The sequence below is a fragment of the Lepidochelys olivacea genome (genome assembly GCF_965140295.1).
Source record: "Lepidochelys olivacea isolate rLepOli2 genome assembly, chromosome: 3".
Taxonomy (NCBI): Eukaryota; Metazoa; Chordata; order Testudines; family Cheloniidae; genus Lepidochelys; species Lepidochelys olivacea.
Window position 1 is genome coordinate 30,268,972 of NC_140413.1, and position 27,201 is coordinate 30,296,172.

The 27,201-nt window shown below is 42.6% G+C and overlaps 1 protein-coding gene across 1 annotated transcript; it reads right to left on the bottom strand.

Moving 5' to 3' along the window:
* Position 1: 1 nt before the first annotated feature.
* ATP6V1C2 (ATPase H+ transporting V1 subunit C2) lies at positions 2 to 27,201 on the bottom strand. Its single transcript, XM_084623194.1, has 13 exons — positions 26,966 to 27,201; positions 25,535 to 25,694; positions 23,768 to 23,835; positions 19,447 to 19,532; positions 11,972 to 12,066; positions 10,537 to 10,628; positions 7,996 to 8,094; positions 5,331 to 5,399; positions 4,158 to 4,250; positions 3,571 to 3,664; positions 3,112 to 3,209; positions 2,526 to 2,655; positions 2 to 1,891 (listed from the first exon to the last, which is right to left on the bottom strand). Exons 2-13 carry the CDS (start codon positions 25,661 to 25,663, stop codon positions 1,796 to 1,798), a joined length of 1,149 nt encoding a protein of 382 aa, XP_084479320.1. The 5' UTR covers positions 25,664 to 25,694; positions 26,966 to 27,201; the 3' UTR covers positions 2 to 1,795.

Here is a 27,201-nt window from a genome sequence, read left to right on the forward strand (position 1 = left end):
GTTTGTGTTTTTTGAATGTTTCTGGGGGATGTTACTGTAACCTGTTTTAGATGTGATTTTTTTTTTCATTTAGATGGAACCTGACCAGCTTCTGTTTCAATTAAAGAATAAAACAAGGTATTTTTGACATAGAGTATTCGTCTTGTACAGAGCAACAAACCAGCACACAATTAAAACTGTCCAGGTTCAGATGACTGTTGCAAAGTGAACAGTGTATCATAAGGAATGGCACTGTAAGGCTCTTAAACTACCCTGCCACTATAAAACTTCTTGACAGTCTTTGCCTGAAGATTATACCAGACAATCTTGCTTTAAAATGCTCTTTCTAGTCTAGTCCTTTTCCTCCTGTTTTCAGTTTCTTGGAAACAACATACCACCTCAGATGGTGATCTTGTCATCTGATAGCTAGGTTGCTGCTTGAATGGGAGATTTCTAGGGAAAATGCAGGCTCGTGAAAAGTACTGCTGATTTCAGAAGGTGGCAGTTTTCCTCTGAGTTGGTAGTGAGCGAGTGACCCACCAGAGTGTGAAGGGTCAATGTGCTGCTGTAGCTGCTTTCTCTAGAGAGAGGACTAAAACTGATACTGACGGGTCTCTTCAATGGAATCCAGGTGTTATGTCCAGCATCCTGGCCCAATTCCAACTTGAGTGATTATGTTCTGCCTTCTTAAATGTCCCCTGCATTTTCCATTGGATCTGGTGTTCCTTGCTTCCCAACTTACACTGTTAAAATACTTACTGTTTCACCCCAGGGGTGGTTACACTTTGGTGTTTGGTATAATTACTGCTGTTTGTAAAATCAATATTATAAAAAGGCAAAAGGTACTCAATAAATTATTCTTGTATCAATGTCTAGCAAAGTTACTGTACATGGGACTGACCTGTGTATGAGAGAAGGAGATGGCACAGCTGAAAGCTCCTTTTCACAATAGTAATTTTACAAATCTACCCCCAACCCAATAATGTCTTTAAGGAGTCTTTCACACTGACAAGGTGATGGACTGTACCAGCTATGGATGATGATTCATGCTGGCCTTCAGTAATGATTAAATTCTAACTAAAGGATCTGGGATAAAATTTTTTAAAGTACAGGCAGCGCTAGGTCGACGGGAGAGCTTCTCCCATCGACACATCTGCTTCCCAGGCAGGTGGAGTACCTACACCAACGGGGGAAGCTCTCCTGTCAACAGAGGTTGCATCTCCGCTCAGTGCTGCAATGGCACAGCTGCAGCGGCATAGCTGTGCTGCTGCAATTGAAGTGTAGGCAAGCCCTTGGACTCTAAAGTTGTGTTTTCAAAAGTGACTTAGGCACTTGAAGCCTTTGAAAATTTTATTCCATCTGGTTTTAAGGTTAAGAGCAGGATTTCCTCCCTTTCTGTTGGATTAGTAAGAAATCTGTTACAAAAACCTGATTGTACATTGCTAATTAACCCACTACCCACCAGACTACTTTAACTTTTGATTTTATTTTAAATTCCAGTAAAAATGATGATCCCCTCTTTGTAACTTACTAAATAAATAAATAAAAACTACCTGCTTGTGAAGCATGTTTCTAACCATACAAAGTGAAGAGACTATAAAATAGTAAAACACTTTCCTTTCAAAGTGGAGTAGATTGACTGCTTTAAATTACTGTGCTACAGATGCAAAAGAATTCTTATAAAATTATCCAGCTAAGTAGGTGCCTGCATTTTAATTTGATTGTTAATGGCTGAAGAGCATAACTCTATTGGGACACTGGGGACTTGCACATGAGTAAGTCAAGCTTGATTTTTTGTTTAAAAATTTTTTTTTAATTAACTGTAATCAAGAAGACTGAGGTCGATCTTGAAATAGACATAAGGATAGTATTCTTGATTGCTCAGTTGTAAACCAGGAATGTCCATGCTCATCTGCAAAAGGAGACAAAGTAACTTAGGTGCTAGAAATAAACTCTGTTCTGAGATACGATCACTTGTGTTTTTACATCCCTGTCAGTAAACAGAACATGCTCTTACATTTGCTTTAATCAAAGCTTTCTGTCTGAGAAGTCATGCTCAGTTCTGACTGTGGATTCTTTTTGAAGTATTTATAAATTAATTTTTTTAATTGTTCAAAACTAATTCTTCACCTCCTCCACCCTCCAGGGTGGATACCTACTAGCCACTTGTCTGTAAATTGCTCCCTACTATGGGATTGTGCTCACCTCCATTAGAATAAAGTGAGGTTTTTGTAAATATTGCTTAGGAATAGCCAACAGAGGCTGGGGAGAAACCAGGGGGGCTTTTTGGTCACAGGAATTGCCACCCTGGATCCGACACGCGATGGTGGCCAGATGTTTCAGAGGGAGGTGTATGAAATATCCCATTAGGCCTCCCACACTAGATCTCCTAGCCCCTTGAGATAGCACCTCATGCTCCAGGGTTTAGGCCTATGTGATCTGCTTCCTGAGCACTGGTTTTAATTAAATTGATACAAAGTCTTGCAACTATAGTCTTGTTCAAAACTAATGGCCATAGTCTCTCATGCAGTAGCCTGAACACATACGTCCAATATACTTGCTGCTGCTACTTCGTCCAGGTGTTTGAAGACTGCATTTAGAACATCTCTCAGGCGCTTTACAGACTTCTTGCTGGGCTGCAGCAGCATTGCCTGGAAATTCACCGGTAGGCCATACCTTTAAATACACAGACGTACACTTTTTGCTCTTGCATTCCTTTCAAAACTCTCTGGGAACTCTTCCTCGTCTTTCTCCAATCTCCTATCAGCCTGTCTTCACCAGCTCACTCCTCTCCACCAGTGCAGAGTGTCTTTCCCTTGTGCTGTCTCATCACCTGATCACAGTGCATGGGAGCACCCTTGTGAAGTCTAAAGTCGATTAAACAACATGTTCTGTCCCCACTGTAGCCTTCATTTTACTCCTCCCCTGTAAATACACTTGAATAGTGACTTTCACCCTTTTGCCTCCTTCAAGCAACAGTGCTGTTCCTCTCAGTCATCTAAATTTTGTATGTGCTGGTGGCTCTAGCAATTCCTAACTCTAAAGTGGTGAGCCTTTCCCTCTAAAGTTGTCTGAACACTGCTACAGGAAAATAAACCGCTCGTTTTAACTTCTGCATATTTGCCCACTTACCTCAGGACAGATTCAACAAAAACTCTCAGGGCTTTTACGTGAATCCAAGCCACAAATGCTTCACTGAAGTTCACTTTCAGCCAGCGCAGTAGTGGCCCCTATGGCAATAAACAGAGTAACATTGCGGTTTCTCACCTTGCTTTGGAAGCAGTGATACTGGTGCTAATTCTGAACCATTCAGATTTACGATTGGGGGCCTGTAGGGTAGGAAGGATGATTTAGTGGATGGGGCACTAGACAGGGTTCCAGGCTCGTCCACAAGCTTGAGTGACCTTGAGTGGCAAGTCACTGACTCGACCCTGTGCCTCAGTTTTCCCCCTGAATAAAAGAGATTTTTCTACCCTACAGGGATGCTGTGAGCTAAAAATCCATTTATGATTGTGAGCTGCTGAGATACTACAGTGATGAGGGCCAAATCAGTCACTGGAAGGTCAAATCAAAGTGTTACTTGTTACTTACATATTGTTGTTTCTTATCAGAAGCTAATTTAATCATTTCTTCCTTTTCACATTTCAGTTCTTTCTCATCAAAATAAAATTCTCGGACCATGAACCTTAAAACAAATATATTGGCTTGTAATAGCTGCCACTCATGTAACTTGCCTGATCATCTGTCATACGCTTCTGGAATAACATGCATTTCTAAATTGCCAGCCAATACCATACAGCATGCTGAATGGTGCTGTTACCCCAGAGCAATGTGGAGTCACTTCAGCATAGCAGGAGTTATTCTCCCAGACACATTGTGCCTTAGGCGGGCAGCACCAGGAGCGGCGGTTGTGGACAGCTGCTGTGCCACTCTTGGAGAATGCCGTGTACATTCACCCCACAGAGGACAGACCCTGCTGGGTTTCCCTGCTCTCAGTGAATCTAGAGCCAGCAGCAGCAAGAGACGTGAGCAGTCCTTGCACTTAGAGAAGTGTAAAGGCTCTGGTTGTGCTTGGCTCCTGCTTCATGCAGGCCAGGGGCTCCCTGCATCCTCTCCCCACCCTGAGCAACCATGTGAGGCTGGCCCACTCTGCAGGAGCTATTCAGTAACTACAGTACCTGTTTTCTCTGGCTTTGGCTTTGAAATCATCCATCACTTTTCTAAACAGTGTCACAGTGAAGAGTCCTCCCTCCGCATCCTCAGCAATCATTCTGCAGGAAGGAAATGCACTGCAGTGAGCAAGCGTAGAGGATGCCCTGTGCTTTGATTACCTGGTTTCTGTTGCAATTCTCTTTTCCATTTACAAAACTGAATGATAACATGAACTTTTTTAGGTCTGCTGCTACTGAAAGCAACGGCAAAATGTTCATTGATTTCTGCTGGAGCACGACTGGGCTTTCAGTTCTAGGCCCTCTATGACCAAGCTTCTGAACCCTGCCAGGCAGGTGGGTGTCTGTGTCTGCTTGCTTCTCTCCTATTGTTCCTTCTTTCTGGCTCCTGTTTGCCCCTCTTCTTCCTTTCTGTCCACCTATATTTTTGAGACAGGAAGTAGCAGACAATCCCCTTTCCTGCCCACTCCCTAACTTGCCCTTCTCCACTTTCTCCTGCTCCCATTGGTTCCTTCCCTCCTGATCTTCCATCTCCAAGCCTTTTATCTCTGGATTGGACCTTCTCTTCTGCCATGATCTACACTTTCCTGCTATTGGCTATCCACTGGAACTTTTACTTCCTGGTAAGTCCAACAGGGTAAGGGTTAACTAGGCTTTTGCTGCTACAAGAGACATCTTGGAAGCTGAATTTACCCATCCCCAATCAGGAAACAGTTAAATGGTAGCACTTGTGTAAGTGTCTGTAATTCCACTGGCTTTAATGACGTGCCTATTTACATCAGGACAGAACTTGACCCATATTATTGTAACAACGTGTTCCTCTATTTTCATAACAATAGCAGGCAAAATAAATGGTTTGTTGAGTAGTCAGATGTCAAGGTAAAAGGAGAGAGACCTGAATCACTAGACATTTCAAAAGAAAAGCAAGGTTATTGTAAAATAGCTCACAGAAGCATTTGCATTCATCTGCACTTTCCCACAACCAAGCAGCTTCCATTTTAATCAGGGATTGAAGTAGCAACAATGAGATTGAGAGGATAGTGTCGTTCCATACAGTCTCATGGAGCTCTTCTGTTACATGCACTATTCCCTCTGCAAGCCAGGGACTTCAAAGGATTAAGATGAAAACAGCACAGAGATCTCAGGAGCAAACAGGGGAGCTAGTTCAGGAATGTCACTCACTTTGTGGATCGAGGCACTACCATATCGGAGAGGGATTCATATGTTTTTTGCCATTGTGCATAGTTTGATCTGTTGGCAATACAAAACAAAGTGCATTAAGTAACGGAAAAGCGCAAGCATTTTTACTAAGTATATACATGGGTATGTGATAGCCAATGCCAGGCTGCACGGGGCATATTATAAATTAACTTATCAAAAGTCTATTACCACATCACCTGCCAATGAAGCTCTTTCACCAGGATTTATTCTAACATTCCAAACTCTAGAGCTGTTTCAAACTGCAGCCATTAAATAAATAAATTAATAAGAAATCAGCCTGCCAGCACACATTTCCTCATTCCCTCACATGTGGCATTCCTCCCCACTTCCTCCACCCAGTTATTCTAGCTGGAGGCCCAGCATGACAAAGGTTTCCAGTGATGGTTTTTCTAAATATCAAAATAGCACAACTTTAAAATCTGGCATCCTTGAAGGTCTAGAAGCAGCAGCTTTATCCCATGGGAGAGGGGAGATTCCCAGCTTCCCAAAGGGACCCAACACTTACTCCTAGCCCACCCTGGAAGGGCCTGAGATAACAGACTATACACAGTGACATTTTGATGTTTAGACAAGGTATTTTTAGAATGATTTTTCCCCTCCCTTTGAGCCTTGGCCAGTTGGCAGCATGGTAAAAAGATGCACTTAATGTGCCACTAAGAGCATCCTAAAGCCAGAGGGCAAGGGGCTCCCAGGTGAAGCACTGAGTCTCAGCTGGCCTGTACACCCACCACCCACTGTCATGTTTATTTAAAAGGTGTCTCGCAATATATCACTGGAAAGCTAACTCACTGATCAATTAGTATGCTTGCACAGGGTATGTGCAGTTAGCAGATAAAGAATTATAAATGTGTGCTGGAACTATGTTCTTCAACTGCGCTTGGCAGGCAGGGCTTAAGGCACCCAGCCCTAGACTAAGGAATGTGCTTCCAGCTGGCTTGAATATATCACCAGTGTAAAATGAGCAAAGAGAGACCATGGAAATGCATTTACAGAGCAGGTGAACAAAGCCACCAAACTAGCGAGTGGGGGAGATAACCACTTAATTGTCATGACAGTGGGAGGAGACTGCAAATATTAAGATGGTGTCAGCTCCTTGGTGGCCATACCAAGCTGAGCCCCCCAGGAAGGCTTCCTAACTTTGAAAAGAAAGATAAAATTTGAGGATATAAGCAAAGAGAGAGCCATTCTGGCATCCTTCTCCTGCTGAGACAAAGGAACAGAGTGCTTTGAGCTCTCTGTTGGCTCCTGGTTAAGAACTGGCCAGCCATGCTGGAAGAATGACCATGGCGAGAAAACTAGTTCATTAAGTTAGGTTTTAGTCTTAGAGGCATACTTTTACTTTTGTTTGTTTGTAACCATTCCTATCTCAATGCCTTCTACTTGGGATTGCTTAAATGTCTGTTATTTGTTAAAGAACCAAGGTGGGTGAGGTAATAGTTTTATTGGACCAACTTCTGTTGGTGAGAGACACAAGCTTTCGAGAGCTTGTGTGGCTCAAAAGCTTGTCTCTCTCACCACCAGAAGTTAGTCCAATAAAAGATATTACCTCACCCACCTGGGCTATCTAATAACCTGGGACCGACACAGCTATAACACTGCTGCATGTGCTTTGTTAACAAACTTGATCTTGTTTTATTACACACCCATCTCAGTGCATTATTTCCAAATGTGGGGTAAAAACCTCAGCCAAACTAATAGCTGGTGCTGGGCACTGTTTCTTTAAAGGAGCAGCAAACTGAGTGCTACAGTGAGAGGGGCTGAGCACTGCAGAGGAGATGGTTTTGAGGAGACCCAGGACTGGAAGGGCTGCTTGGGTCACCCTGCAAGGAGTAATCAGGCTGGTGGAAGCCAGGGTGAGGCCATGGTGCTGCAAGCAGGCTGCTGGGACCAGGGCTCTGAGCCAACACAGAAGCGGTTAGGTTTACAGGGTAGATGGTGACACAACCCCATACTGTCTGGGGGAAACCCCAAAGTGTCACACACAGCTTTACAGGTACAGGGTTGTTTTTTTAAATAGTCCCAGTAAAAGTATTTTAAATTCTCAAAAAGTTTCTTAAAATAACTTTTCTGTACAATGTGTCATTAAAGAAACCATGATGATGGGGGTTGGTATAAAGGTTTAATGGGCTCTCAGTTGGCATGACTTGTGACATGTGCATTGCACGTTTATGTAGTTCCTAGATGTATCTTAGACCTTGTCTACACTCAAAAATTAGACTGACCTAGCTTCATGTGAAAAATTTCACATCCTGAACAATGTAGTTACATCAACCTAACCCCCAGTGTAGATGTGGTTAGGTCGATGGAAGAATTCTTACATTGACCTAGTTACTACCTCTCAGAAAAGTGGATTAACTACATGGATGGGGGGAAAAACCCTTTTCCGTTAATGTAGGAAGTGTCTACACTATGTAGACACAGTGCAACACAGCAGCAGCACAGCTGAGCCGCTGTCATGTAGACATACCCTTAGAGATGGGCCCAAACCAAAACCCTATATCCAAACTTTGTGACTCTGACCCTGTCTTTCATAACTACCTCCCTCCCTCTTAAAAGGAAACCACACACACTTGCATTCTGTCTCTCTCCCTCCTTCCCTGAAAGGGAAGACATGAGATTATCTTACTTTGGAACTACAACGAGAAGAGTGATGAGATATTCTGAATTCAGCACAAAGTCTTCTTTGTTCACTATATCAGCTAAAGTACGAGTTAACAGATTTCCCCTAAAATAAAACAAATCAGAAGAAAAGAATCATGACTGGAGCATATACAGGTGACTACAGCACTTGGGAAATGTCAAGTGCTATACAGCTAACTGCGAAGTAGTGTTACATACTGAGGAATGCACGTTCCAGATCTGACATGTCTAAAGGCCTCGCCTACACACAGGTTTTGTACTAGTATATCTATTTTGGTAAGGGGGTGAGATTTCTTACACGAGTTATACCAGTACAACTCCTAGTGTGGACTCAGTTATACCAATATAAAGTTGCCTTATATCAGTTTATTTTATTCCCCTGCTCATGTGGGAATATTTATTACCCCGGTACCACCGTGCCCACACTAGCAGTGTTGTACCACGTTAACTAAGTCTAGTTAAAGCAGTATAAGTTTTGTGTAGAGAAGCCCTTCAGCATTGCCAGGACATACTGTATAGAAAGACACCCTCCATGCCCCTGAGTCTGTGATGGTGAGTAGAACTGAAGCTTTCACTATACCCTTCATTAAGGTTCTTCATATTTTTGCTTAATCTCTTATTACAGCTCAATATATAACTGGAAACAGAACCACCACAGCCATGTTACTTCTCGCCTTGTCTTTCCCATACTGGAGGTCAATCCCTCTGAGGAATTGGAGAGGGGACAGCTAGTCTGGGAGCATCTGTCCCAGCTCCACTTAGCCACCCATGGGTATCTTCTGTCCCATGCGGCAAGTGCTCTTCTGCTGAGTCGGGGCTGGGAGGAAAGACCCAGGGAGCACAGCAAAACTCAAGTGAACAAACATGAATATAAAACAAAAAACAAAAGCACAAGGGGGGGAAGGAGAGAGGCATGAAGGGAATAAAGAATGCAGACCCAAAAGGAGAGACAGAGTAACCCTGCCAGCGTATGCCACAAACAATTAAGAGGGTGTTGGGGGAGGGAAGATGTTAATCCACCAGTTTGTTGCAAGGGGGGGCAGGGGGCTGCGTCCTAAATAGAGCTAGGCAGGAAACAGTTTCTCTCTTTCTGGCAAAAATTTTGAGATTTTGAAAAATTTTCACATCCTAAATCTGGATAAAAAGTCAAAAATCTCAAATTTTTGTGAACTGAAACTCCAAAAGACTTTGATTGTGTTCTATTTTACTATAATTAGCTTACATTTCAAAACAAAAGGGCATTTCAAATGGAAAACCGGAATTGTTCAAACATGCCAAAATGAAACATTTCAACAATTTCAAAACCTTTTTTTCAAAAATGTTTTGTGTCGAAAAAATGCATTGAAACAGACCAGTTCCTGCTAACATTTTGGTTTTGACAGAAATAAAACAAACTAACAAAAAAAACCCACTAAGATGAAAAATGCCTGGCTACTTCTCATCCTAACCATTCTCCAAAGTGTAAGCTACATTGCATGTGGCACTCTTCTCCATTCCTGGAGCCCTACTTCCCCTCCCACAGGGCCTGGGTAACTTTCATTGGTACAGTTCAGCTCCCTGGGAACAGTCCCAGCAGTGTGGAGTGGCAGCTGTGAGGCTGTTTATGGAACTAGAGAACCTGCACAGGAAAGGCGAGCTCACATTAGCATTGAGACTTGTGTTGGCACTGACAGTGGGTTTGCCTGGCACTCTCTAAGATGCGCCAAAAGTTCTGTTTACAGATGTTTTCTTCTCAAATGGGTTGCTTAAAATTCACCTTACCTAGGATTTTCTAACTCCCATTGGCAGTGGGGAGATGATAAAAGCAGACTTGAATTTAAAAAGAATGGAGCTGGCCAGTCAAATCTCATTGCTTGTTTAAGGAAAATTACAAAAGTAGTGAATCAAGGGAACCCAACATACTTTATATTTATAATAGTCTCAACATGTTTAAAGAGTGAACTTATTTAACCCAGTGACGAGAGGAAAGAGAACATTTACAAAAGCAAGAGGGGGTAGCTATGAGTAACAGGATGAAATTAAGAATGGGAAGGCTGATCATCAGTGAGATGCAGACAGCGGTGTAATGGTCTCCCAGGGGAAATAATGGAAGCACAATTGCATGTGACTTCTATAACCAAGTATAGGATACAATCTGCATCGCATGGGATTGCACTGGTTGACTTAGTAGAACGTCCCCATCTCTTATTGCTGATACTATGCGATATGCTCAGAACAAATGCAATGATATTAGGTTTTGATGCATTACAAAGCAAGTCAGTCACATTGCCTCTAATAGATAAGAGTTATGAACTTTAGCCGAAGCAAAGAGAAGGAATCTATTGGTCTGACTTTAAGAGGTACTGGACATCCCCATTCTCACTTAACTTCCGCTAGATCTGTGGGCACTCAGCACTTCTGACAATTACTCCCGATACTCATTCCTGTCAGAACATGTACACTTTTATAAAGTGGGCAGGAAAGTACATACATACAAACAACACCCCAGCACAAACACTCAACATACACAGGCACATACTGTACATACACAGTTTTTCTTTCCAGGCTTTGCAAATTTCCTTTAATGTTGTTGTACGCTGCTGTTCGGGACTTCAGGTCTGTTTCTATTTGTGTGATTTGCTAAATACAAAAGCAAAAATGCAACTGATGTAAACTGACTGCATTTACGTTTACAAAGTCAACAGTGCTGTCAAATAAGTAGCAAATGCTAAATTCGTTACAGGTACATTTTCATGACATTTTCAGTGCATCCACCAGCACAAGTAAGAGAGTTATCAGATGGCATGTTTGTTAATGAAGGGCGTTACACTTGCAAAGAGGTAGCTTCACCTGGGTTTAAGAAAATAACTATAGGAAAAGTGGTTGTGAACAGAATTCATTGTTTCCATGCTCTCTCCATTTCACCTCCCTCCCATTATATCCAATGCGTTAGGCCTCAACCATGATCTGGGCCCTATTGTGCTAGGCAGTATAGTGATATAAAATAGCAGATGGCTCCTGCCCCAAGAAGTTTACAGTGTAAATAATTCATCCATCCTGCAATGTGTTTTGATTTAATGTAAAGCCATGAATACTGTAGAAAAAAAATACAATATTTTCCACATGGACAACAACATTGTAATATATAATAATAACAAAAGTATTATAATAAAGGAGATTAAAGCAGTAGGAAGCTTATATAAAAATATTCTAGGAAGATGGGGTTGCCAGGCATCTGGTTTTTGACTGGAACATGCAGTTAAAAAGGGACCCTGGCAACCGATTCCTCGGAGCCACGGTAAACATGGCCAGGAACCCCCCCCCCCGCCCATCGTACCCCAATCCCCTGCCCCAACCCACACTCGAACCCCCTGGCCCAGCCTGGAGCCCCCTCCTGCACCCCAAACCCCTCATCCCTGCCCCACCCCAAAGCCCACACCCCCAGCTGGGGCCCTCACCTCCCCCACACCCCAACACCCTGGCCCAGCCCAGAGCCCCTTCTGTGCCCCAAACCTCTCATCCCCAGCCCCACCCCAGAGCCTGCACCCCCAGCCCAGAGCCCATTCCCCCTCCCACACCCCAACCCCCTACCCCAGTCTGGTGAAAGTGAGTGAAGGTGGGGAAGAGTTAGGGAAGGAGGGGGCCTCAGAGAAGGGGCGGGGCAGGGGTGTTTGGTTTTGTGTGATTAGAAAGTTGGCAACCCTACAGGAAGAGCTGTTAAGGCACATTGTCATCCTCCTGTGACATGAGTAGGTTTCACCATATATTATTCTGAGTAGATTTCACCAGCATTATTTCATAATGAAAACATCACACTGACTATTTCAGTACAAACGGTCTGCTTCTGCTCCTACTCAACTCAATGGCAAAGTTCCATTGACTCTGATAGGGGAAGGACCAGACACTGATACTAGCCCTGAGAACTGCAACAGCATGATACTCCCATTTGGATGTCTTTTTAGAAGTCGGTGAGTACGATTTACCTTTGCTAATGCTTCTGAAATATTCTTCAGTGGCTGCTTTATGGGATATTTGGCCATGTCCCACTCAAACCGGGTCAGGTAACTAATTAGGTCAACTGAAAAGATACAAATATATGTATGAAACAAGCAAGCTGAGAAATCCACTACACTATGTTCAAAAACTGAAAGTAAAATACAACTTTGGGAGCTATTCTCCACTTGCTTCACTAGCCATACCTTTCATTAACATTAGAGAGGGGCTCACCCAGAATCCCACTTCTGAATGACCCAAGAGTTCCGCACCAGATCTGAACTTCACAAACAAGAAGCACAACTCTAAAAAACCCTCAAGATCCTCCCCTGCCGCCCCCGCTTTCCCCAAACTTGGAAAAAGTTCAGATCCAGAATTAAACTTTGTAGCTCAGGCCCAACTAATTAATAATCAAGTCATACATCCTCACTGAGGTAAATTGTTCCCAATCAATTAGACCCAGATCCTCAACAATATTCAAACACCTAACTTCCAGTGGAAAATATTTTTGAGGATCGGGGCATTAGTATCTATCACCAAACTAGAGTCACTATAAAATTAGCTGTGCCTGTTCTGGACAAAAAGATATTCAACAGTATCAGATTTTGCAGTCATTCTCATTTGAGGCAAATATGCTCATGAAACACACCTCAGTTTTGATTATTAAAGTGTGGCTGAAGTTTATAATCATATCAGTAGGAGCTGATATCATTCGGGCAAACACTGGAGTTAATGGAATTGCACTGAGAGAAGTATTTCACCCAATTTGCTACTGATACAGCTGATACTGTTACTCAGTTTTGACTCTGTCAGACTCCTCCTGAAGTCAAACCTGAATAAGGAGTGAGTCAAAACTGAGCAAGAAACTCCTGATTTGGCTTTGACAGTGTACCAGTGCAAGCATAAACTCAGAATTCCCAAGCTAATGGAAGCAAAGCTGTGCAACAGTGTTTCTACGAAAGAATAAATCAATCCCAGGACCCAAAGTCAGAAATTCACAGCAAATTCTGTTACGCATACAGCCCCCATGAATGAGTCACTCTGAAACTGAGAAATGGGAGCCTCTACTCCTTCCTGTGATGGGGCAGAAATTTACCAGTGACTCCCAGCTAGCAAAAAGGATTCTTGCCATGATGCACCTCTTTGAAAACAGTGATCATTACTGTCCGCTACCATCAAAGGTTGAGTAGACATTACAAAACCAAATGAATGTTTTTGCTCATCAATATGTCAAATGCTGTTATGAAACAGGCAATTTTTTGCATAAGTCAACCCAGAAAAGTTGTACACTGATGTTACGTCAGTGTAGGGTTGTCTTTATGTAAGGTTGTACAATGTGATAAGCTCACATGTCCTCAGGTTGTGTCATGACGTGACAAGACCATGATGCTACATTAGAATTCTACCGTGTCCCATCAAAAGTTCAGGCAACCTTTAGAAATTATTGTAGGACTGTCATGGGGTGAGCTGGCCCTTTAAGGGAGCTGGGGTTTGGCTGCACCCTGTGCCAGGCTCAGCCTGCCTTCCCAACAGAAGAGAATAAGTCCTGTGATCACATGGTAGAAGATTGGGCCTCAGAGTTGGACCTACTGGAATATAATGGGCAGCCTGAGTTGAGGGAGGAGGCTGGAGACAAGAAGGAAGACAAAGGCTCTCTTCAGTATCCAGGCAGCAGGTCTGGGACTGTAACCCTGTAGGCTAGGAAGCTCGAAGTTCATATATTGGAGAAAGGCCCCAGCAGGCCAGCAGAGGACCTGGGGAGTGAGACCTACAGGGAACAGATAGGTGCCTGCAGGAGGCTGTGAGTCAGGGGAAAGGACCCACAAACTGGTATCATCCCACAAATAATATTTGGGTTCAATGTGAAAACAGTAATTCATTGTCCTCAACCAGTGCAACATTGGGAGGCAGTTTTCAGAGCAAGACAGCCTAAAATACAATGCCACCCAATGTAATTTCCCCACGACTATTTCCTCTACTCAGTGGATTTTACACCTGCGTAGTTTTTTTTATACATAATAAAAGCTGGCTGCCTCCTAGACTGCAATCAGAGTAAGACAGGGTGTGTGGTGTAGAGTCCATGCTTGGGGGAAACACCTTCAGGGCTTGGCTTTGCACTGTGCCATGTGAAGAGCTGAGAGTAGAAGCACCAGGTTGAAAGAGGCGAGCAGGATGGGGAATGCTGCAGTTTTCATCCTCAGACAGATGAGGCCCTCCACTACCTCGGAGGAAAGAGGCCTAAGAAAAGGACAGTATAGCGCCCCCCATGCTACCTCTTACTCAGAAGTATCTGTTTGAAGAATTGAGTGTAATGAGAGTAAAATAAACTTGTTAATTTTACAGAAATAAATAATATATAAATATGTGTGTAGATAAATGTTTGATGACTTTATAATTTTTTTTGCAATATGTAATTCATACTTAGGCCCTTCCCTCCCATTAGCCTTAGGCCCCTCATAACCTTAACCCGGCCCTGTTTGCAGGGTTGAGGATTTTGCCTGTTAAGAGCACATTAATGTTTATTATATTGCATGCTCTGTGTGGAGGCAGGCTGCACTTATGTGGGTGTTACAAGGTGGAAAGGCAAGGGGTCCAGCCCATCCCTACTCCAAGTTCTGGCCTTTGAGGACAGGCATTCTGGGACCCTGTAGTTCCCCAGAAGGATCATATGACTACAGCCTACAACAAGGCCTATTGGGAAAAGGGGCAGGACTATACAAGGCTCCCTTCTGCTCACTGTGACAGAGATTTAGTTGAGAAGGTGAAGGGCCAAATTGCCAACATGCCAAATCAGCTTAGCAGCTGGAGGGAAAGTGAGGCAGTGGATGCACCTCTGTGCTGGAGAGGTAAGATGTCTGTTACAGTCACTTCGGAGTTTGTTTCTTTCATGTGCATAGTGAAAAGTAATGCTTTATAGGTGACAAACCTAACTGAAACCTGGTTTCTAGGCAAGGTGTGCCTGAATACAACATGGAGCTACTTGCAACTAATGATGTAGAAATTGCTCATGAAAACACATGGAAGACAGAAGTTCCAAGACTTTACCAACCCCCTCCCTGGGGCAAACAAGCCAAAACACTCAAAACATTAAATTCAGAGTTCTCTTTACCTTGGGCACGCCACATCACATGGTCCCTGCCCAGATATCTAACCTGGCCCCCTTCTGTGTTCTCTGCTGCTCCATCATCTCTGAACCTGCCAGTGATGCCAAGGATCCCCCTTTTCTGCTCCTTTTTTATGTCTGGAATGCCCCTCCCCCAATACCTATTCACCAAAGCACCTTCCTTCCCACATTCAGATGCCTCTTAAAACTCATTTCTGACAGCTTTCCTAGAGAAGGAGGTCAGGTAACATGCACACAAACTGAATTGCCTTCCTGAGGAAATGCATGCTCTTATTATTGTAGCTTATGGGTTCCAGCCATATGCTATGGAGTATGATAAAATAGCCTCAAGGGTCTCTCTGTGGCAACAGAAGTGAACACTCTGTGTGACTTTTCCTCACTGGGTTAACTGACTTCAAAATCATCTTAGAGCTGGTACAACGCCAATGAAAGCTGGTTACTGTAAACCTGCAAGTCTGTTAGCCAGTCAAGAGCGTTTGGAAGAAAGTCGGCATTTGAGCAGCAGGAGAGAAAATAGTATCCAGCTTGATACTATTGGTCAGAAGAAAGAGATGAGCACTGGTAGTCACCCACATAGTCTGTGAATGATCTGACGGTGTCAATCAGCCTAGTTTGGATAGTAAATAGATGTAGCAAATTCTACACAAGCTTCCACAAGCATTTGTTCAAACTTCACAGTCACTCTGACCCTTTTTATGTCTGCATTTCACTCACACTAGTACTTCCAAAGTGACCTTTAAGTCTTTCCAAAGTTGTTGTGCAACAGTACTCGGAGCTGGGATAATTTGAGGTGGGACGCTGCTTGACACAACAGGGACACACTATTCCCCAAACCCCTCACCAGAGCTACTAAATGAGCCAAACAATCTACCACACCTTTGCAGCTGGGACAGCACACACTGATTTTGTGTGTCCCAGGCAATCAATGCTCTGTCCCTGTAGTGTGCTAATTGTAGTAGGAATGGCACTCCAGGCAAGCCTTTGTTTCCTCTTATGGGCCACACATTACCCCTTCTAAAACTGATTAAGCTGCTATTCATCCCTGAGATTCAAAGCTCCAGAGCTTCTGCAAGCCCCTCCTCCTGATCATGAATTACATTTATCCACCTAGGAAGTAAACAGAATATCAATACCATCACAAACTTTCAATACAAAATACCAGATATTTACAGAAAACTGTAAAGAATCTATCCAAAGGTAAGAGAAAGATCCTCAAAAAATTGCATTAATTCAAATACTAAAAATCCTTGAGGAAAATCACTGCTAGTAGTAGTAAATATTCATATTATGGTAGCACCTGAGGTCTGACCTAGGATTAGGGGCTTCATTGTGCTGGGTACAATGTACAAACAAAGAAAAGAGACATTTCCTGCCCTGAAGTGCTTACAATCCAGCTGCTGTTGGCACTCCAAGAGCCAAAAGACAGGCTATAAGATAAATCCTACAAGGAAATTATTGAAATTATTATCCTTCAAGACTGTGAATTAGTCACTCAGCTGTAATAATTTTATTCCACACTGTTTAATTCTTCAAAATGTATATGTATTTCCACCCCTGTTTTATCCCCTCTTGCTGTTCCTTCTACTATAGAACATAATTTGTAAAGCTGGCATAACTCCACTGAATTTCAAGTCACCTTGAATCAATGTTGCTATAAATGACAGCAGATTTGGGCCTAGCACCTTTGGAAAAGTTTTATTTTCACTCCCTAGCTTTTGAAGTTCGTATAATTATGCCGCAAGAAGGCATTTCCTGCTGTTGTGATGGGCTAGTGTTCCTGGTAGCATATTCATTTTGCTTTTTATAAAAGGCGTACCCCACCTGCCCAACACTAACTGGCTCCTGCCCTAATGAAGTCTGCATATGTCTGTTGGCTAACCTAAAAAGGCAGTGTGTTGTGCTATTCCCAGTCCTCCCTGCTTGAATGTAGACAAGACACTGTCATGTAGACACACATGCCATTTTGATAGTTTAGTCTCCTGAGGGCTGAAATACTTCGGTTTAATTCTGGGTTGGTGTGGAGATGGCTGGATGGTGTTTTGTCACCTATGATTTACAGGAAATCAGACTAGATGATCTGGTGGCCCCTTCTGGCCTTAAACTCTCTGAATTCAGAAAGTCTGGGCCATATTTCCGTCAATCACACACATGATCCAGCTGAAATCAATGGGATTGCATGGGTGTAACTGAAGAGAGAATTTGACCCAGTATGGTCAAGTGGGCTGAAAATGGGAGTAGGAAGCAGGAGCTCAAGTGTTATAGTATTGATGCTGACTTGCTCTGTGGCCTTGGGCAAGTCCTTAATTTTGGGGTGTCCGTTTCTTCCACTGTGAAGTGGGGATAATATTTATCTCAGATGGTGTCAAGAGGATTAGTTAGCTGGCGTCTATGCATGACATCCTAATGTATAAGGAGAACTCTTTAGTGTACAAAAATCTGACTCCATTTTCAAGACGCAATAGTCTTTGAAAGGCTGAAGTACTCCTAGCCTGAGTTTAAGAAAGAAATGAATTATCTTAATCATCAGAACTTAAACGTTTGTAACAAATATTGCACAGCCAACTCATTCCCACATTTGTCTGTTGTGCATGCAGAGTTGTTAGAAGAGGAGAGGAAAAGGGCAAAATGAGGAAATAAAAGAAGACAATGGGTTAAACCTGTTGTTATCTAAGTCATAGGGATATCGTGATCGAGCTATGAGGTTGTTACTTGAGAAATCCCTCGTAACCTGATCACTGTATCCCTACAACCAGACTGAGAGACCCATCATTTGCATTAACACACTCAAGTGCATGCTTGTAAAAACACAGCAACAATCAATACTCAACATACTCTTTAGACACTTCATTTTATTCTTCAGTCCTGAAACATAATAAGTGGGATTATTAAACTTTCAGAATTCGACTCATCAGATGCAGATTTATTATATGCAAGAGGAGCTTTTCTAAAAGAGAAACCCCAACACTGTTCCTACAGGGTTTGGAAAGCAAACAATGCAAACAGTCAACGCTAAACTACTTGTTTAAAATTGGAACACACAGAGTATGACTGCCAAAGTATTCCTCTGGTATCTAAGGATTTCTCGCTACAGGTCTGTGGTAGCCTAAGAAAACATGAGGAGAACAGACATTTCTAAACAGCTGAGACACTCATAGGCTAATGATATGAGCACAAGACTGGGAGCTAGAAGCTCTTAAACATTAATTCCAGTTTTGGCATAGACTCTCCCTGTGGCCTTGGGCATGGCCTGTAACCTTAATTTCTCCTTCTGTAAAATGTGAATGATGCTTACTGCAGAGGTACAATGAGGAGTGGTCATTGTAATATTTGTAAAGTGCTTTGAGAATGAAGAGCACTGTATGGAGTACAAATGCTGCTGGCTAGGGCAGAATTGCACAGGGAAGATTGAAGGGAACACACTCCAAACAGGAGCAGCATGTGTGTGTATCCAGCTACCACACAGCCACTGACTGCTGCACTGGAGTTGGTCCTGCTCTGTAATTGGCAGACTAGTACCCTGGCCACACACTGTGTCCTCAAGAGAACATCTCAAAACACTTTCAGCACTATAGCAAGTTCATGCCCTGGAAAAAGCCCCTCATCTGCTCTCTCTTCCTGTACAGAATAAAGCAGGATTTTTGCCCTATGTATCAAGCAGGAACACCATTATTCTAAGTTATTGGTACAGAAAACTGCTTAAAGTACTGCTTACCCCTGAAGTATTGAGACTACTGTATTATACAAATACAATGTCCGCTGTCCTGCTACCCAGAACTGGCACTTAGTCTCCATTAGATGAAGTGACTTTTAATGGTCTGGCTCTGAGGCAGACTGACGTGTCCACTTATGATATCAGGTAGGTAAAGCTGTAGTTACCAGAGAGTTCCTCCTTTCTCTGTATTGTAGTGGAGAATGAGAGGCATATATGCCTTTGCTAACTGATGTCACAAACTAGCATTCCAGTCAGATAGTCAATCAGAACAAATTAAGGCTCAGTGGTCCATACATTTTCAAAACCACACAGCCCATGAGGGGTCATGAGTCAGACAATGACGCCTACCTTCTTTTCTATTCCCCTCCCCAGGCTGATAAAAGTTCTCTCTTAAATGAAAAATGGACACTGGACAATGGAAAGGGGAAGTGAAACTGAAATAAACTGGAAAAAGCTTGTATTAACATCGGTGGAAGTAGGACCAGGGTTAAGATCTGTTTTAGAAAATTTAGAGAATTTCCTGCATCTCCCCCACAAAAAAGACAGATGTCTTAATGCTACTTGTTCAAATTCTAACGTAGATACAGAAAGCATCAATGAATAAAAACATTCATATTCACAGCACCTACCTCCATTGGCCAGAAGATTCTCCTGGACTTTATCTTTCGAGTCCTCCATAACCTCTCCTATGTACTGTGCTACTTTCTTTATTACGCTTATGTGTAACAAGAGAAGCTTTTGTTAGTGACAGAATCTAATTGAAGATAAAACAGTTACAACAATTATCTGATTAACAAGGAGGTACTTGTTCAACATATTTCTGAGGCAAGGCTTTTAATTTGTAATTCAAATGATGATGAACAAAAGACCTATGGCATATTGCATAACTACACTGTTTATTTCTAAATACACTGTATTCTGTAAATACTCTCTAGTCGAGGCTATAATCTGGCCCCATTCAAACCTATGGGAATCTTGCAATTGATTTCTTTGGGATTAGGATTTGACCTCATGTGCATCTACTACACTTCATAACACCGATGCATAAAGACTTAATCCTAGAAAAATGTATGTGTGCATAAAATTCCAAGGATGGTCAAGGGATTGTCTTCTAAATATTGAGTATTCCAAAGTAACTGTGGTTGAAATAAAAAAAGTAATGCAAATGTGCAACTAGAACAAAAATAAATCAGTTTCATAGGATGCTAAATCAAGTTCTGTAGTTCACTAAGATTTAAAAAGCTTCCTAAGGACAAAACCAAAATCCTACTGTACAGCAAAGGTGCACCCCCTATGTATTATCCCACAGAGGGACGGGCCTAACTGCCCCTCTCCTGCAGAAATATCCATGGGAGGTAGCTGGGGGAGTGCAGAATTCCCCGTACAGAGTTTCCTCCAAATTTTACTTCTGTTGGGGATTTCCCGCACCCCACCCCTTCACTTGCCTCCTTGCAGAAAAAGCAGCAAGTCCAGCCTCCTAAACTGGAAAGTTCAACAAGATATGCAGGGATCTGGAGACTTACTGGCTACAAAGAACCATCTTGCTGAGGCCTTGTGCCAGTGGTCCAGTTCCTTGAACCCCCTACTGTCTTCTCCAGCTCACTAGCAACACAGCTATTTCCTCTAGTCTAGGTTTCTTCCCTCTGCCTCCTTGAGAGAGATGGCAGCACTTGGCTCCTCACCACTCCTTTGCTGGGCATTGGTGTCATACTCTCCTGGGCTCCACTGCCAAGGAGAAAACTGAAGCAAAATATGCTTCAATGAAGCCTCTTATTTGAGTAATAAGAATCAGAACCTATGAACTGTGTTCTCTCAAAATAACCATCTTGTAGTCTATTATAATGGTCTAGAACAGCGGTTCTCAAACTGTGGGTTGGAACCCCAAAGTGGGTCATGACCCCTTTTTAATAGGGTCACTAGCTCTGGCGTTAGATTTGCTGGGGCCCAGGGCTAAAGCCAAAGCTCAATCCCCGCCACTCAGGACCAGAGCTCAAGCCTGAGGGCTTCAGCTCTGGGTGGCGGGGCTCAAGTTACAGGCCCCCTGCATGGGGCTGAAGCCATTGGGCTTAGGCTTTGCCTTTGCCCCACCTGCCCAGGGTGGCAGTGCTCAGGCTTCAGTCCACCCTCTCAGGGTCATGTAATAATTTTTGTTGTCAGAAGGGGGTCGCGGTGAAATGAAGTTTGAGAACCCCTGAACTCGAAGAATCAAATATGTTGCATGTGAAAGAAGTTTGCAATGTTATCACCTAAAGAAAACTACCCAGCACTGGATTTGTAGGCAACAAATGCATTAAACAGCAGTTAGTAGATAGACCCAGAGGATACTAATGGAAAGGTTAGAGCAGTGGAAATGGTATGTGATCTGCAGCTCCTTTTCAATTGATGTGGATGAAATATTATGAGAACTGAACAGTGCAGAGGGGTGTGGGGGAGATAGGTGATAGGGACAGGACAGGGGTCAATGTCAGGATCTCTCTCAGGAACCAATTCTGAAAAGGTGTTGAACACCCTCAACAGTCTTTGAAACCAGTGGATGTGAATGTGTTCAGACCCTTACAGAGTGGTCCATGGAACAAAAATGCTGGTGAATCCCTGAGTAAAGGCATGTATCGGGAGTGAGCAATCAGAAAGTAACAGAGCCTAACACTGCCTTCCAGTGACATGGAAAAACACTCTGTCTTGCTGTGTAAATAAATAATAAAAGTATGTGGAAACAAGAGACCCTGAAAACTCTTGCCCCTTCTCTGCTGTCCTAGTGAGAAGTAGTGCTGACAGGTTTGTGCTGCCTCGCTTTAACCAGCATTTCTTGCATTTGTTTATCTAACAACAGTTCAGCAGGGAGCTCCTTTCAATGAGCAGGAATGTAAATGTCCAGTTCATTTTCATAGCCTGTCACTAATAACCAACTGTACATTGTTTACTTCTACTGAGGCAAGTGTGCTTGGTACATTAACCCTTGGATTACACAATCTAGTCTCAAAAACCTACCGGACTATTTATATAGTGAATAAAACATATGCTTTTTTTTTTTTTTTTTTTGGTATTTCACTGTGCTAAGGCCTTACCACAATTGTATCCACTGATATCTTTCTCTGCTCATCCTTTGCTTTGATATTGTACATATCTGTCTTATATTTAAACCAGTTTAATTCTTCGGTACTGCTTAGCACCACTGACAAGCAGGAGTTTTACAAAACAGATATACTGAGGCCTTGCCCCAAAGACCTTATAATATAAGGGCCTGATCCTGATCCCTTTGCTGATGATGGATATCACGTTACTTCACAAGTGGGACTGCTGAAGTCAATGGGACCATTTGTGGAGTCAGGTGCGACTTGATAAGGGATCAGAATCTGGAGCTAAGTTAAGACAAGGAAAACACAAGGAGATGACAAACAAAGGGAAGGGCTGGGGGAGGGATGAGGACACCTTGTATTTCTACACACACTGAAATACTCCAGTGCACAGCCCAAGCTCTAAGAGCCTGACTCTTAACAAGTACTGAGCACTCACTCTAGTTGATGGGAGCTGTGCATACTCAGCACCTCTGAAAATCAGGACCTAAGTGCTTTTGACAAACATTCAAACCCAAACCATGTAGTAACTTTGCCACTGGCTCACTTGGATAAGTGGTACCCTATTGTTACAGCTGGTGACTACAAAGTGAAAACCATCTTCCCCATTTCTTGCCCACTCTTCACCCCACACCACTGTGGACATTGACGGCTGTGACTAGGTTTTCAAAGATTCTGGGGAGAAAATCTGACTCCCTCTGCCACCACAGGAATGGCGGGTGAGGACTGATCATTGAACTAAGCATGAAATAGCTTCTGCTTTGCGAAAAGGCTGGAGAAGCAGCCATAAGAAGTGCAACTGCATGTGCACCATATAATGATTAAAAGCAATGGTCCACATTCAGCCCTGCTGTAACTCCACTGAAGTCGAGAATTACACCAGGAATCAGTTTGCTCTAATGGGCTTAATCCTGATGTAGCTGTAAGAAGCCCTCATATCCCCTCACAGGTAGCCCTGCATACAGCTTCAGCTGCTGGACAAAATCCCTTCAGGCGGCAAATATATATCTGGGCTAGGAAAACAGCCTGAAGAGGGTTAGCATGACTAGCCCATAAGTGAGCATGTGTGTATTCCGCTGCCACCGCCAGAACCATGACTATGAGCAATGTGTGTTGCCAAAAGAAAGGAGCAAAGAACACCCAAAAGCAGGTTGTGCTGGCTCAGCATGTGAAGTCTTGCCCTGTGCTACAGAATGCCTTGTAATGAGGCAACCTCTCTGCTCCCTTCATGATGCATGCAGCCCTCTGTGTGCAAGTGTGATTTGGCCCAAAGGTCAGACCTTAGAGCGGTCACTCATTCATTAAGGTGAGTCCCAATGAGATCAGCATGGCTCTTTGCTTCTGTACATGTTGCTCCTCTGCGGAAATAAGGGCTCAACAATCTGACCAGTGTTGGCATGGCAGGAGTTGAGGAATGTGAATTAGACTCCTGGAAAACTCAAACTTCTTGCTTAGACAAACCTTCCCCTGAAAAATCCTGCCTCTTACCGGGGAGGGAATAGAGTCTTTTGAGAAATCCTTTATTCATTGGAGCACCTGCTTTTAAAAACCTCCTACATTTCTCATTGGAGCTTCCTTCCTAGTACTATAGCCTTAATCAGGGTTACCTTTCAAACAAATTCTGCACAAGGACCCCAGTCCTGCTGCTCTTACTTGGACAAAACTGCCACTGACTTCAGTGGGCCTGTTGGTTAAGGAATGTAGAATCTGGCCCCTTATTTGTGGTGACCCACTATAGGCTAGCCAAACCTATCAACTTTAGTTGAGTTCTAGAACCAGGTTTAGACAAGTCAGGGTAGATGAACACAAGGACACTGTGTCCTGTGAAAACAACGTCCGTTTCTCATTTGTATGCAGTAAATAACATCTATTTTACCTTTCAGCAGAGCTATCAAGTTTTCCCAACTCATCTGAGAGACCAACAAGAGCATCCAATGTCCCCACCTGTGCAAAGGACCATAAATAAGTTAAATGTACACAAGCCTGTGCAAGGCGTATGCTTTAAAAGCTTTATCAGCACCGACTTCTCTTTAGCAATTATAAAACCAGCAAACTTAGTAGAACTTTGTTCGCTTAATGGAAAATAGCAGCAGGTGCTCTTTTTAGATTTTGGGACTATAAAGCGCATTATGATAAATGGAAAAAATACATACATTAGTCTCATGATCATGCACTGATGTCCTCCTTCCTATTTTTCATTCCTGAATCATCACATAGAATAGGCTGGACATTTCACTAATAAAATACTGTATTTTTGTAAGCATTTAAGAGACTAACACATACACACAGGAACAAACTTGGTGTGGGAGGAGGAACAGTATTTATACTAAAGAAATGCTTTTGAGCAATGCTTGTCTGTTTTCTTTGCTATTACTGAAGATCGTGTCTTTCTCCAAGCCCAGCTTCTCCTTTTTGTATGATTCCACACTATAGTCATAATCTTATGTTTATGACATCACAGTCTGTTGCTCAATCTATTATTGTAATGTTGCCAAATCATCATGATGGACTTTACTGCAGGGTCATACCAAGAGAGAAGAAGGGTTGAGTGGAAGAAAATGCTACGGAGTGTAATTAGCAAAAATATGGTAATCAAAGTAATAGGGCTACATCTTCAGTTGATGTATATCAGCCTAGCTCCCCTGGTTTCAAAGGAGATCTACTAACTTACACCAACTAATCTCCTTTGAAGCCAAGGGAGCTATGCTAATTTACACCAGCTGAAGATGTTGCTCATAGTAGGTAACTATATATTTGGAAAGCTGGCCCCAGTCTAAAAGCCCTGTGTTGCACAAACTGTTTTTCATTTCAGTGTTTTAACAGCCAGAAGGCCAGACTCTGATCTCCACTACATCAGTAGAAATCTGGAGTAACTCAATTTGTAGATGGTTAGTGGTTCCTCTGGATTTAGGGCTGGATTCTCAGATGTTCTGAGATTCTCCTTCAAAATGCTGCACATCGTCAACTTGGATTGTTCCCTCAAAAAATCTGTTCCTAAATCTAGTGTAACTCCATTGACTTTAATGGAGTGACTGGAACTGCTGGAACTGAGATCAAAATAAGACTCAGAGCTTTAAAAATAAGGATGAATAATGGACTGAAATTTGAAGTGTAATCATCTATCTATCTATGAGAGATTTAGCTCATTATCATATCTAAATGTGCACACCTTGGTGTACAACTCTTTGTTTCCTCAGAGCAACATTTATCATACAGACTCTATTTTCTTCTTCGTCAAGTTTCTCATTAACACACTCCTGGGTATCCATATATCTAACTACTCCCATTGCATTAGTGAGCCTATTGTGTGTAATGGTTTACTACCTTGAAGCGCATGGGTAAACGGTGAGCAGAGTGCAACAGAGATCAACCAGCATGTGTAGAGTTTTAATTGTCTAGCCACCCCTGGCATGTACCACTCCTTGCTGACATCCTCTCAGTAAAGTAAAATGTATGCAGGCAAACTCAGAAGACCCATTTCTTTTTTCTCTCCTGATCATCTCTGTCTCAGATCCATTTTCATTGGACTCCCTGCATAACTCTCTTCCATTTCCCAATATATGTACCCCATAAAGAAAAAGAAAGATTTCCCTGTTTGTGTTCGTTATGCCACCCAAACCCTATCCTCTCTTTCTGCTTTTACCTTGAGGTCTGGGATGAGGAATTTATTGTTGCTGGACAGGTTGGCTTTGGATGTCACTGTGTTCATTCTCTCCAGGGCTTGCAGATTTACTTTATCCCCCGGTGCAGAAATTAACCAGAACTCCGACATGCTTTTTAGCCTCTCTCTTCACTCCTGATTACTATAGCCACAAATAACAAGACAAGCAAAGGTTACTGTATTTCCCCTGTGAACTGAATCCAGATAGAATGAAGCACTATATAGATACAGAGAATATCCAGACTAACTTAATAAATAAGTTAAAGAACATTGTAGCTCCCTCAGTTTGAAACCTAAATTGAATGTGACCTTCTCCTGAATGTCATGAAAAGGCAGCAGAAGTTCCTCCTCCCCCAGAGTTGTTTCATCTGGTTTCTGGAGAGGAGGTTTTTGTAAAAATAAATCTCCATGATAGCACACCATCCTCTATCAGATTTAAGGCACTGATCCTGCTCCCATTGCAGCCAATGAAAAACTCCCACTGGCTTCAGCATCTATGGGGCAGGGAAGGAAGAGTGAACCTTTTGTAGGTCGCAAAAATCCAAATGTAATATGTGTTTCTGTTTGTTAAACACAGTCTCTTAAAAAACTTTAGTACCATGGTGGTCGTGTAGAAAAGGAAAAGTAGACTGTAAAATAAATTAAAAAATCCTTTTCTGAACTTTCAGGCAGTCAGAAAATGCCACTACCATAGTGATCAATTTCCACAATTCTATTACTTATATACAGAGAAGAGAGTTGGGGGAAACCACACTAATTGGTCTCAAATCTACAGCATAAAGAACACGTCAGTAAATACAATATATTTAGCAACTAATAATGCAAACTGCAGAAAAAAATAGAGAGATGAATGAGAAAGTACATTATTAAACAGTTCAGAGTAAAGGAACAGCTGGAGTGGATGGGAAGAAAATTTCCCTCTCTGTCACACAGAGATTGCTGATTTTTTTCTTCTTCATAAAAATATCTCAAAAGACCCTTCAAATAGCATTTCCTGCAGTGGACTTCATGATTTAGGTTTCTTTGCCCATTTTCACAGGTTGTCCTAGGAGGGACATAACTAGTTTGATCATTTAGGGCTTAATCATGAATTATTTGCATGCACATACACAGCTCCTTGGGAATTTGGGGAGCATAAGAAATGCATAATCAGCGCTTAGAGTATAAACTCCTTGAGGCACAGTCAACATTTACTTATATGTTCTGTACAGAGCCTAGAACACTGTGGTAATTACTAATAAAATATAACTGTTGTCATTTGCCTCACATTTAAGATTCTGAGACAAGGCACTAGAGAGACCCCAGTTACCCAACACATTAAATCACTTAAAAATGACATAAAAGACCCAGGGCATAAATCGTTTCCCCAGCTCACACACAGACACTATCGTTCAGTTGCTTTGTTTCTCTTACCTTGTGCTGGATGGAAGTTTTCATTCCATGAGAGAAGAGGCTCCGATGCTCTGAGCCCCTGCTGGTGAGAACGGTGGCTTGGTCTGGACTAGCTACTCTGTGCAGCTTGCAAGGGAGTGAAGAGTTTCAGGCGTAGTGCCAGACACTGCTTCCTGCAACTGAGTATGTTCCAGCGATCTGAGCGTGCTCAATAACATCTTCTGAAGGCACTGCCCTAGCTGTACCTTCTTTGCTAT

Excerpts from the sequence above, each read along its gene's own strand:
- ATP6V1C2 (XM_084623194.1), bottom strand. The coding sequence starts at position 25,663 with ATGTCGGAGTTCTGGTTAATTTCTGCACCGGGGGATAAAGTAAATCTG. Across the intron at positions 4,251-5,330 it reads GTAGTGCCTCGATCCACAAA|AATGATTGCTGAGGATGCGG; the intron begins GTGAGTGACATT and ends TCCTTCCTGCAG. Across the intron at positions 3,210-3,570 it reads CTGATAAGAAACAACAATAT|GGGCCACTACTGCGCTGGCT; the intron begins GTAAGTAACAAG and ends TTATTGCCATAG.